Source organism: Trachinotus anak, unplaced genomic scaffold (genome assembly GCF_046630095.1).
Source record: "Trachinotus anak isolate AG129_WGS33_773 ecotype Australia unplaced genomic scaffold, CSIRO_AGI_Tana_v1 ptg000012l, whole genome shotgun sequence".
NCBI classification, from domain to species: domain Eukaryota; kingdom Metazoa; phylum Chordata; class Actinopteri; order Carangiformes; family Carangidae; genus Trachinotus; species Trachinotus anak.
In genome coordinates, this window is record NW_027273863.1 from 8,811,103 (window position 1) to 8,823,244 (window position 12,142).

At 40.3% G+C, this 12,142-nt stretch overlaps 2 protein-coding genes across 6 annotated transcripts in view; one reads left to right on the forward strand and one right to left on the reverse strand.

Moving 5' to 3' along the window:
- On the forward strand, positions 1–4,498 carry LOC139629568 (complement factor H-related protein 1-like). Of its 3 annotated transcripts, none has more exons than XM_071492274.1 (9): positions 1–142; positions 233–424; positions 804–983; positions 1,122–1,313; positions 2,191–2,247; positions 2,337–2,498; positions 2,595–2,753; positions 4,042–4,123; positions 4,264–4,498. In XM_071492274.1, the coding sequence occupies exons 1-8, from the start codon at positions 85–87 to the stop codon at positions 4,095–4,097; spliced, it is 1,056 nt and encodes a 351-aa protein (XP_071348375.1). In that variant the 5' UTR covers positions 1–84; the 3' UTR covers positions 4,098–4,123; positions 4,264–4,498. The 3 variants fall into 3 exon arrangements, with proteins under 3 accessions (XP_071348375.1, XP_071348374.1, XP_071348376.1); XM_071492273.1 differs by having other exon boundaries at positions 4,098–4,123; XM_071492275.1 differs by lacking the exon at positions 804–983 and having other exon boundaries at positions 4,098–4,123.
- Positions 2,371–12,142, reverse strand: part of zbtb41 (zinc finger and BTB domain containing 41) — a 10,112-nt gene continuing 340 nt past the window's right edge. The window contains exons 1-11 of one of the 3 annotated variants that reach the window (XM_071492247.1): positions 12,079–12,118; positions 10,138–11,403; positions 9,432–9,639; positions 8,360–8,429; positions 8,072–8,219; positions 7,707–7,836; positions 7,454–7,549; positions 7,223–7,329; positions 6,981–7,086; positions 6,760–6,848; positions 2,371–6,175 (exon numbers count right to left, since the gene is read on the reverse strand). In XM_071492247.1, coding sequence (XP_071348348.1) covers positions 5,541–6,175; positions 6,760–6,848; positions 6,981–7,086; positions 7,223–7,329; positions 7,454–7,549; positions 7,707–7,836; positions 8,072–8,219; positions 8,360–8,429; positions 9,432–9,639; positions 10,138–11,403; positions 12,079–12,103 — 2,880 coding nt within the window. In that variant the 5' untranslated portion in view covers positions 12,104–12,118 and the 3' untranslated portion in view covers positions 2,371–5,540. Of the gene's footprint in view, positions 6,176–6,759; positions 6,849–6,980; positions 7,087–7,222; positions 7,330–7,453; positions 7,550–7,706; positions 7,837–8,071; positions 8,220–8,359; positions 8,430–9,431; positions 9,640–10,137; positions 11,404–11,921; positions 11,959–12,078; positions 12,119–12,142 lie in introns of those variants that run through there. The other 2 variants (XM_071492248.1, XM_071492249.1) reach the window with 2 other exon arrangements.

A 12,142-nucleotide genomic window follows, 5' to 3' on the forward strand; every position in this document is an offset into this window, starting at 1 on the left:
AATCGTTAATAATAACTAACTGCTGCTGATCTGGACTATGGTTTTAGCTCTGCTTTGTCGTGAGATGATATAAGTGCTGACAAAATGTACATCAGATATTTTGGATTTCTTCTCCTGATTTGGTTTCCTGGAGCACTTGACGGTGAGAACATTGAATACTTTCACATGTGACCATTTAAATTTGTAAAAACACAGTTACTGTAGAGTAACATTGCCTGGTGTTGTATTTTAGCACAAAGTGCAACACAGTCCTGTAGTGCTCCCAGTCTGGTCGGTGGTTTCTTTGTCCCAAAGCAAGTGACCTACTCTAATGGAACAACGCTGAGCTATACCTGCTACGATGGACGTAAACCAGCAATGAAGGGTTGGTGGGCAACAACCACATGTGAAAATGGCAAATGGTCTCATCAGCCTCAATGTATGGGTAAGTGTTCCCTAAATACATCTTCTGTTTCCTCTTTGTAGCCATGCTAGGTGCCTGGTTGTATAGTTGGCAACGTCAGCCTGTCGGTCCTTTGGTCCACAACTTTGCTCCAGACTGAAATATCTCGACAACTATTGGATGTATTGACACAAAAATGTGTTTAGATGTTCATGCCTTCCTCAGGATGAACTGTGATAACTTTGGTGGCCTTGACTTTGCATCTAGAGCCATCATCAGGTCAAAATTTGTTTTAGAGCAATAATTAGCTTTATTAACCTTCAGTGAAGATTTGTTTGAGATCATTTATCGAACCATATATGATGATATTTATGGAAACTTTGGCAGTTTTTATGGTCTTGTTCTGTCTTTCATTTCTCAGATATAAAGGCCTGCTTTCCACCAACTATCCCCAATGGAAAATACACTGAAAACTCAAATGGTTGGTATGAGAACAGACACATGATAAGGATAAGCTGTGACCGAGGATTTGAACACAAAGACCAAGTTGCAACAGCCAGATGTATAAATGGAGAATGGTCATCTTTGCCCGTCTGTCAGAGTAAGTCTGTCCGATGTTTTATATTTGTTTGCTGTGGAGAGAAAAATCACAATAAGAGGAACAAAACCAGTGAAAATGTTTTGGGCTCATCTCTCATGAGCACTTTTAATGACTGTTTTTTTTTTTTCTTATTCACAGAAAGTACCACTGCATGCACCGAGCCCCCTAAAGTCCCCCATGCTGTAATAATTCATCAGGCATACCAGGAGGTTTTTGCTATAGACTCAGAAGTGGTGTATGAATGTGAAGATGGATACACTATAGAGGGAGCACACACCAACAAATCCATCTTTTGTATAGCTGGGACCTGGACTGAAGGTCCGACATGCAGTAAGTGGACAATGTGATGAGATATGCAGTGATGAAAATACTTTTCATGAACTGGTATTGAAGTGGACATAATCAATGTTTATATATTAATAATGGATCACATGAAAACTACTAAAAAGGTAGATAAAAAAAATAAAGGACCTTTAAAAATCAATATTAGACCTTATCAAGTGGTTATAAAGAAAAAAATCCAAATGAATGCTAATGTTGGAAGTAACTGCTGGATGTGTAAATAGGTAACACCCAGAGGAAAGGAAAATTCAGAAATAAGATCTCTTCATCTCTTCTCCTGGACAATTCAGCTCAATTTAAGATCAATATAAGATTTTAACCGTTTTTTTCGTATTTCTTAATCTGAATTCCTAGGAACTTTAAGATACTCTTTTTTTTCTTCCACTGCTCTGATCTTTATTTGTCTGAAATAATCAGCTCTTAAGACAACAGTAAGAAAACTTGATTGGCTTACAAAAGAGCTTGCACAACACCTGAAATTGAAATCTCCTGCTTTTCTTGTCTTATTCCTGTTATTCTCAAACTGGGCAGGATTGATTTCTCAGATCATGATCTCTTATTTCTCCTATAGGAGGTCTAGGAGAAACCGGTCAGAATTCAGTAATCTCCAAAAAAGAGCTTTTTTATTTCTGTTACACAAAGAAAAGACAGAAAAAAATTTCCTCTGGAACATTAATTATTGCAGGTTCAAGTAATTGACAACAGAGATAATCCATCACAGAAAAAAATCATACAATCATACTATTATATTTGGAAGCATGATGGGAAAAATGTTTAGATATTCTGGAACAAATGCACAAAAACAACATGGCAGTATAATAACTGACTCATAACTAATAACTGGTGTGTTGACTCTATCTTATAGGACCTTCTGCCACCTCTGGATCAAATGAGAGGGAGAATCAAACTCAAACCACATCAAGTAAATAACTCGATTCATTTCTCCTTTTACATTACATGTACTGGATAATATCTCTGCCAACCAGAAACACTTTGTTTTTTCTATTTCAGTCACCAACTGTGGAGAACACCCCACCATCGTAAATGGTGATGTTGTGGAAATTAATGACATGTTTTTGAGATTCAGCTGTAATAGCTTTTACAGACGAGTGGGTCCAGAGAAAGTCAAGTGTTACGCAGATCGCACATGGTCAGAAGTACCTACCTGCAAAGGTATAAACAAGTCAAGCCCACTAACTTTTATTTCAGTGATCTGTCCAGGAGGTTGGTTGAGAAAAAAGTTAACCAATTGTTGTTCCTTTTTTGCAGATGCCTACTGTTCTGTGGACACTAATCAGTATCCCGAATTATTACCTAATGGAATTACATTTTTAAAAGATGGTGAAAATGTGGAACTGATATGTGTGAAAAATTCCAATTTGTTTTCTGTGGTCCAGTGCGTTAATGGAAGAGCCACGTTAAGCAAATGTAAGTATAACTTTAAGCTCATTACATCAATATGCCATAAACAGAAATACAGTAGGATAACAGGTCTTTCAACAGTGTTTTCTCTGCTCATTGTCAGCTAAGACACTGTGTGTGCCAACTATCTGCCTGATGGTTTTGTAGATCGTGTCTGTAAAACTGGTTGTAACTGTCTTTGATCATCAGATCAAGACAATGAAAGCCACAGGGTTTAAATATTAGTGTCATTCTTATAGACAAATAAAAGATTTATTCCCAGGCTCAGCTCTGTTGTATGTTTAACCTGAGCCTTAACCTTAAAGAAATTGTTTGGCATTTTTGGAAATACACTTATTGGCTTTCTTGCCACAGAGGAGATTGACACCAATGTCATGTCTATACACTAAATATGTAGCTAGACACAGAAGTTAATAGCTTAGCACAAAGACTGTCAACAGAAGGAACAGCACCTGGGTTTGTCCATATAACAAACAAAGTGTAAAAACAAGTGAAGAAAATAGCTGCCGCTCAGATCCTGAGTAGGTTACTGTATTGGGTGCATGGTCGTAGATAAGTCAACAAGGTAAAGAAGATGGTGGCACTCAAACTTAAATAGCCTTGATATTCATGGTTGCGCCATATTAAACATCAAGACTATTTATGTATGAGTGCCGGCATCTTCTCTACAAAGTATAAAAACAACTCGTAGTTGTTTTCAGGGATGTATGTGCTGGACTATATTTGGCTGGGATTCTCTACTGGTTGATAGGCGACCCCAGGAAGTTATTGACATCACACCTGGGCCTCTGTTCCTCTCTAGCTTCTGTATGTAAATGCCATCTCTCATTTAGCATTTCTTCCATATTTTTTTCTGAAGTTTTCCTGAGGTCTACTTTCTATACTGTAGGACATGTTTTCATCCATTACAGCAAATCCTTTTCAATTTGAAACCTTCATGATTTAACAAAACTAAACAATGGTACATCTACGGCTCCCATCTGATTTTTTCTAGCACAGTAGTGAGGGTACTTAATCATGTACTGAATTCATCCATTTTTATAAAACCCACTAATACTCAAGTTTATCTTTGGACAGCGCTGTTTTCCTTGTTTCCAGTCTTTATGCTAAGCTAAGATAAAGCGCTGCTGGCCCCAGCTTCAAATTTACAATTCAGACATGAGTGCTACTGACTTTCTTATCTGTGAGGCACATCCAAATATTAATGTACTATAAAAAAGGTATCCACAGGCTGATTCACTAAGCTTCTGCACTATATGCAATGTTTTAATTAGTGGCTATTATTCCTCTACAGTTAATACAGTTGGTAAAACAATATTCACTGCTGTGCTTCTACATGATTATTTTTAGGTTGTAACAAATTCAGAAGAATTCTGGTGAGTGTTACTCCTGTATGAAGCAATACAAGGATGAATTTTTATATGAATTTATGACTATGTATTTATATTGTACTTTGTTTTTATTATGTTTTATTATTATTGTGTATATAATTCTTTATTTCCTTTCTTGTGACCAGGGCCTTTGCAAAGGCTCTATGACCAACTGAAAGATAGTTGTCTTTGGATTTGTTCTCCACTGACTGAAAACAGCTGCCAGCCTGGAAACTTGGCGATGATGATGTTACACGGTGTGTGCATTTCTCATTTTGATATATGAATCCTCACATAATGGAGTAAATGTTTTGTCTCTGCGCTGAAAGCCACCAAAATGACTGGTGGACTGGCCTCAATAAAATCTCAGCCTTAAACTTTCTATAATTGTGTTTTGTGTGATCAAAAAATCCCTCAAAAGCAAAACAATCATTTATCTATCATCCATATCAACTTATTCTGTTCAGGGTCACAAGTGGCAGGTGGCTTTCCCAGGTGGAGTCACTGCTGGATGTGGCACCAGCCTATCACAGGGCTAATGACTCAAACACATTCATGCAGTTCTGGTTTTACTGGGCATTGCACGAGTTTGACGAGAGCATCGCTGCTGCTTCATTTGAATGTTTACATGAACCTGAACTCTCCAACTCAATTGCTCCAACACAATTAAAAACCACCAGCAAAACCACCACAGGATGCAACCGAAACTTTTTTAATTGACTGATACTATTGTTTTTTTTCCTGATTATTTTGTCTTATTTTTCTCCACAAAAAATGTGTCTGCAGCAAAATCTGTCACAGCCAAATTCACCTAAGTTGGCAGGTGGCTTCCAAATTGCACATTCTACTCAAGCACTAAAAATTATACTAATTGACCTCAAGGTGTTGCTGCTTTTTAATTTTACTTTCTCGCAATTATCTCGAAAATGACTTGGCATAGATTCAAGACTTCATCGTCTTGCTCTCTCAATTCATCTGCATCTGGTACTCTGCTCTCAAAATGTCAAATTTAAAAATATTTTACAATGTTTCTACCCCGATTATTACTGCTTTGCGCTATAGTAACACACATTTTACATGACTCATTATCCGTATTTAACAAGGTTATTGCACATATATGTAAGTACTTCAACTTCTAATACTTTCTGATCATTGTTCATATTTACTCTGCATGAGCCAATCCCAGGCCCCTGTGAGATCAGGCTGAACATCAAAGAGACTTTCCTGTGTCAAAATGAATCAAGAGCAGTTGTGTAGTGTTTGTCTAAAATTTAATCATTTACATTTAGGTCAAACATTGCCCTCTGTCTTGAAATGTGAAAATATTTTAGTGGTGAATAGTGTAGCTTCATTCTTCAGATTGAAACGACTGGGTCGGTTTGTCAGACAGCGCCTTTAAGACCCAGTTTTGGGCTCAGGAGCATCAGTGTGTGTGATCAGAGTTGGAGATGTTCTGCACAGTGGAAGCTGAATCCAGTCCCAGCAGTGAGCCCAGGTAGGACTGCTCTCGGGGGTCCAGCATCTGATCGGGCCTCACAGGGTGGATGATGTTGGTGGCCTGCGGGGTGAGGGTGTACTTCTCCAAGAATGCCAGATCTGTGGCGGCCTGGTAGCCAGAGTTCTGCTGCTGTCCTTGAGCCTGCATGGTCACAACACTGTGACTTTGGGAGGATAGGGACGAGGCTCCGTGAGCGCTCAGATCGCCCTGCGCTCCTCCTGCCACCTGGACAGGAACTAAAGTTACTGGCACGCAGACATTCATAGTCGAAGGGGTGTTTTGGAGGGTTGACTTAGGTTCAGCACGATATGCCTTTGAAGTGTCCTCAAAAGGAATGGAGACTATTTTGTCCTCGCTGAGCGTGCTGAGGGGCTGCTCAGTAAACCGGGTGCTGTGCACATGGTCAACATGGTACTTGAGCTTGTCTTTTCTTTTAAAGGTGGCACTGCAATGGGGACAGTTGAAAGGCCGAGCGTCTGAGTGAATCACCATGTGCTTTGTCAAGGTCTTCTTGATCCGAAATGTCTGGTGGCATTCAGGACATCTGTGGGGTTTCTCACCTGTCACATCAACACAAGTGGAAACATGACTGTGAGAATATCAAAAAAAATACAATGTCCAATTATGGTTAAGCACAGCTTTCCACAAGCCAAGAACAATGTGTAAGAGGGCTACAATAAGAGCCCTACAGGGTAACTACAGAGTTTGGAGGGCAGCGTCTTTTTTTTTAATCGCCAAATATGCAAGTACAAACATGTTGATGAAACCATATGTTTATCTGTTCCGCCATTAGCTGCAAATGTTAGATGCCTTTTCAGTGCTGAACCTTCACTGTGTGGCAGCCAGGAGCCGAATAAAAAATCCACAAGTCGTCACCTAGAAATGAGAAGCTGCTTCTGTTTGCTTCTGTGTGAAACCAACCACAGTCTGAAACTTTCAAATGAATTTCAAGTGGTAAATCTGCTTCAGTAAATCGCTGCAAACTGCATATGTGCCGTGCTAGAACAGAAAGCATAGCAACAGTAACTAAGGGGGCAGAGCTTAGCAAACAGTCGACTGAGGAAAATTAACAATTCTGCCTCCTCGAGCATTTAAAGTAAATGTATCATTTATATATATATATATATATATACACATTTTTTACCTGAGTGGGTCCTGAAGTGCATTTCTAGACTGGACTTTCCTTTAAATTCCTTCTTGCAAACTTCACACTGATGCACAGCAGTTTTATACCTGTGAAAAAATTCCTCATTAACAGAGACAGAGCATTTGCCAAACTTTGAACTCTGATAACAGCAACTGTACCACTTTTATAACATTACCAAAAAAAGACTGAGTGCAACTGTGATTTATTTGATAACATACTTCTGCCGAACTTTCTCTCCCAAATGAACACTTTTGTAGTGGACAGTCAGATGGTCATGGCGCCTGAAGCACTTGCCACACTCCTCACACTGGTGTGCCTTCTCACCTGTAATAAATGTGGGCTAAGTTAAAGTAAATATGTGATATAGTAATATGAAACTAAATTTAAACTTTGTGAAGTAGACCTTATCACTAAAGAAGAGGCCAGAGAAAGACACACTGCTGTATGTCCTGTACTGTACCAGAGTGTATTTTCTGATGTTTGGTCAGGTGATCATGGCGTATAAAGGTTTTCCCACATTCGTCACACTCATAGCGCTTGTCATCGTGGTGGACTCTGAGGTGAAGCCTGTCCATGAAACAGTTTGCTCATTATGGGCAACTTCATTAATGATGCAGCCAAACAAACTGAAAGCCTGAAACATCCGCAACCTCCAACATCAAACACCTTTTTCAAATATCGCTGGACTCACCTGTAGGAGCTGCCATGACGGAAACTTTGGCCACAGATACTACAGAGGTGAGGCTTCTCCCCACTGTGGATCCTCAAGTGCTCCCGCAAGGTCGTCCTACCAGGAAAAATCATTCTCAAACATCTTTTTTTTGCAGCTCAGCGCATCAAAATAAGGGTTTTAATAATACATAACAAACACACTGCCACCATCCAAAATATCACCTTCCAGATGGGAAAGTGTGTAGTGACGGTTTAGGAACAGAGAGACATACCTTTCCCTTACTGATTTCCCACAAACAAAGCAGGTCCACTTCCTTTTGCCTCCATGAGTGCATTCGATGTGTCTCTTTCTGTTTCCTGAGTCATTAAACTGTCGGCCACAGATCTCGCAGGGAAAAGGACCTGAAAATGAGACAGGATAAAAACTTTTTGGTTAAACTGCTACAGTAACATGGTTGCTGACTAATATAAATGTATTTGCAAATGTCTTACAGCAGTAAAATCATTTTAAGTTGTAATGACAGTTTTGCCATTTAATATAGTTGGAAAGACGCAATAACACCACATATTCTATATTCTGAATTTTCTCTTAACTCTAAGAGGTAAAGATTTCCTTTTTTCACGGTACATTTCTCACCTAAGTGGTACTTTTCTTGATGCTTCAGCCTGGCAAACCTTGACTTGAAGTATTCATCACAGAAGGAGCATTTAAAAGGCCGGTCCTGGGTGTGTAGGATCATGTGCTCTTGCAAATGAGGCCTACGGTTGAAAGTCTTCAGGCAAATCTGGTTCATACAGTTCAAAGGTTACAGATCTGTTAAAATCTCTCTTTACATTAAGTGTAATATTTACTAATTACTCAAAACTGTTGCCTGTACTGATCATGAATTATTATGATTAATCCAAAACTGAAACCAATTCTTACAGCACATTTCCAGCCTTCACTCTTCTTCTTCCTCTTGGTGAGAAACTCTTGGATGTGGTCTGGGTGAAACCTGGCAGGGTAGTGAAGAAGATCATACAGCATGACTGTAACAGCTGAAGTCATCATGGAGATCCAGTGAAGAATTAGTGCATATTAATACATATTAAGTGTTTTATTTCCTATAACTTACCTAGAACTTGGAAACTAAATGAGTCAGGGTGAACACATAGTTCACAGTGTTTTTCCAAATGTCATCACTACAGTGTTTGCTGACACTGTTGCCATCATTTTATGCCTATACTGCACAGAATAATACAGGTGTTAAGGTGTGAAACTGTAGATTTTGATCCCAAGAGATGATACCTGCTTACTCTGGTGATCCCCTGCCTTTGCCTCTAGCACCACCATGAGGATGACCTTTTAGGTTTTTTTTAATGAAATGTCTCAACAACTTTTGGATGGATTGTAATTTGGTGATCCCTTAACTTTCCATCTAGCCCCTTCATCAGGTCAAATTTCAGTTTGATCAAAACTTATCTTTATGACCAAACACCTGCAAAATGAATGGCATTCCTATCGGACTCACCTGTGCTAATTTTTTGTTGTCAGTGTTAGCATGCTAACTAAGACTGTAAATGTTAAACGTGCTAAAAATCAGCATGTTAACATTATTACCGACTTGTTACCATTTAGCTTAGAGAATTTCTGTCTAAGTACAGGTTCACAGAGCCATGACGTGGCTGCAGACTCCTGACCCTGACTGTGATCATCAGACCATGAAAAAAAAAAATCCATAAAAGGACAAAACTTGATTTTCTCTAAATTGTTCAGAGTGAACTGAGCGAGTTTTGGGGAAAAACTCACACATTCTTTCCCCTGAATACTGTATATAGAGTACAACTAGGAACGCTGTTTGCTGTGGGTGCTGGCAAAGACAATGATATCATAAAAAAGTGTCACAATTAAATTATGTTAGCTGACTTTAGTTCAGATGACTGAATTAACACAAAAACTAGAATGAATATCAAAGTAGACTGAAGGTAGACAGGATATAAACACAGCTGTTTCTAACCTCCTGACATGTTTAGCCAAGGTCTTCTTGCTGGCATGGAGTTTGTTGCAGAAGGGGCATTTGTGCTCCTTCTTCTGGAAGGGGGCGTCGCTGGCGTGCTTCTTCTTGTGCGCGGTCAGGTTAGACTTGGTGGAGTAGCGCTGAAGACAGATGTCACACTGGAATGGTTTCTCTCCTGTGTGCACTCTGGTGTGACTCTCATACTTCCCTGAAGGTCAATATATTATATCAGTAATAGCTTTTAAAGAGAGTTTCTGGCAGTGGCAACAGGTGACAGACACATTTTCTGTTTAAATTTAACAAGGGGGGGGGGGGGGTATTTTATATATTTTTATATATATTTTATATATTTCTGAATTAAATTGTTTGTGCTGTTGCCTGGATAAAGCAAGCAAACTCAAGACATTATCATGGCTGTGGTAAATTGTGATGAAGCACTTAATCATTTAATTTAAAAAATTTGATTTATTTTTCCATAATGAGAAATAACTGTAAGCTGCAGTCCCACACCCCAAACATGTAAGATAGAATTTATACTTATACTGTTTAGCATCTGTCTGTAAAGGTAAGTCGCTAAAAAAAATAAAACAAACAAGCTGGCTATGCTTCTCAGTAATACAGCTACCCCTCTTCACTAATGCTGCTGCTGCAAGAGGTAACCTTAGTAAAAACACTAATAATCTAGACCTTACTCAAGGGTTCCCACCTGCGCGGTCAAAGGTCTTGTCACATTTGGGACACTTGAGAGTCTTCTTGTTGGAGGTTTGGATGATGACTGGAGCCAGACCCTCAGGGTACACTGGACTCTGGTTAGAGCTTCCTGCTGCTGGCACATGCACTTCCACCTCTCGAACAGCCTGGCGCTCTGTCCTTTCTACGTCCGAACCCTGCTGACTTGCACTTTTGTCAGCTGCACAAACTTGAGTGATTTTCTTTTGGCCAGCCACATCCTCATTCATGTCTCTTCCCTCCTCCCCCTCATCCTCCTCGTCCACTATGTCATCCCCCTGAGCTGGTGTAGATGTCTCGTTCATGTCCGGTTTGGGCGTTTGGTTTTCCGAACCCACCTCTCTTGCTTCTTCTGCTCTGTCTTCATCCTGCTCTCTTGGTGATACAGTCCTTTGTTTTTCTTCAGGAGTGTTGACAAGGTACTCTACATCATCTCTCTTATACTTAGTGGGTGTTCTCCTCCTGCGAGCTGATCTCCGCGTGGTAGCACAGCTCTGACCTGCCGTCCTCTCTTTCTCACTTGACGTTTCCTGCTGTACATCTTTGTGACTCTCAGCCACAGAGTTTTCAGACCTAAAATGGCGAATGCACCGGGTGCTCTGCTCAAATGGGCTTTGGATGTCTGTGTCACATGCTGGTGAGTCACTGGAGGTCATCTCTACCTCAGGAGACTCTCTTATCTCAGCCTGGGCCTGGATCACACTTACAGGGTGGACGTCCCCTTCTTCAGACAGCATCTTTAGTATGTCCATCATGTCCAGGAATCGCGCCGCTTCAGTTAGAGCAGGGAGGTCTGTCTCTGCGACAGTACACTCAGAGGTGTACAAGAAGCTGAGCAGGTGTTGGAAAACAGAGTCCTCCACATGGTCCAGAGTCACATGTGCTGTAGCTGGGTTCTTGGACAGCTCAGCGTGGAAGTAGCTGCTCCCATGGGCCAACACCACCTTGTGGGCGCTGTAGAGCTTCCCGCCCACAGACACAGACACATCACAGAACTTATGCCGGGTCCGGTCCTCATTCAAAAACTTGAGGAGGTTGTGACTGTGCTGCAACATAGTCAGGTGCCTGATTTGTGAGTCTGATTCTGGGACAGGGTCAGAGTTTGGTGGAGCACTGGAGCTTAGCACAGTGCCTGGCTCTGTAACACATTCACTGGCACTGGCCAGCCTGCTGCGTTTGAGACGCAGAGGAGTACTAGGCTTTTTCTTCATTGGTGTGTCTGATGAGCCACCATGAAACAAGCCTGAAAACAAGAGGAATATAAACAGTGTTGAGATTGAACATAGATACACAAATGTTAGAACAATAGTTTCGCTCTAATCCTAACACAAATAATTATATTGCAACTATTTTTGACAGATATTGCGATTGTTATATGAGTCACTATTTTTGTGAGTTAGATAGTTTGTTGTTTTACAGTTTCCCTGAAAAAAAAAAAAAAAACTATAATGGTGTGATTCCTGCTGGAGTCTTATATCTGAAGAATATGATTTGTCGGCCAGGACATCTCTGTAGCAACACAATGCTTCACTCATAAAACTTAACCTAATCAATCATCAATAAAATATTCAGATTCTAATAAAAGTGTGCTGTAACATATTCTGCCTTTATCAAAGAACTGCTGCTCCTGCAACATTGCATATGGCCACATTGCAACTTCGATAATATTTCGATTAACTGTTGAGCCGCACTGCACAGTACTGTAACTACACAACAACAAGGTTGGCAGCTGACTCTAAAGGGACACTGGGGAAAAGTTACCATAAATGTGAAAACTGTGCATGAGAGGATGCACAGTAACGTTTAAGGTAAGTGTTAATACAAAGCAGAAAGAAAGACCATAAACACTGCACCCAATAGACAATACAGGCCTGACGGAGACGTGAAATTGAGCCAGTGACCGTGCGGCTCTCCTTACTTCTTGACGGTAGAGACCGCAGCATTTACAGATCCGCTCCCCACCTCAAGGACCCCTAACATTG

What these genes read in the sequence shown, in the direction of transcription:
- LOC139629568 (XM_071492274.1), top strand. Translation starts at nt 85, where the DNA reads ATGTACATCAGATATTTTGGATTTCTTCTCCTGATTTGGTTTCCTGGA. An exon ending in GTTTCCTGGAGCACTTGACG is followed by an intron (nt 143 to 232) that starts GTGAGAACATTG and finishes GTTGTATTTTAG; the next exon opens with CACAAAGTGCAACACAGTCC. An exon ending in AGAAGTACCTACCTGCAAAG is followed by an intron (nt 2,499 to 2,594) that starts GTATAAACAAGT and finishes CCTTTTTTGCAG; the next exon opens with ATGCCTACTGTTCTGTGGAC.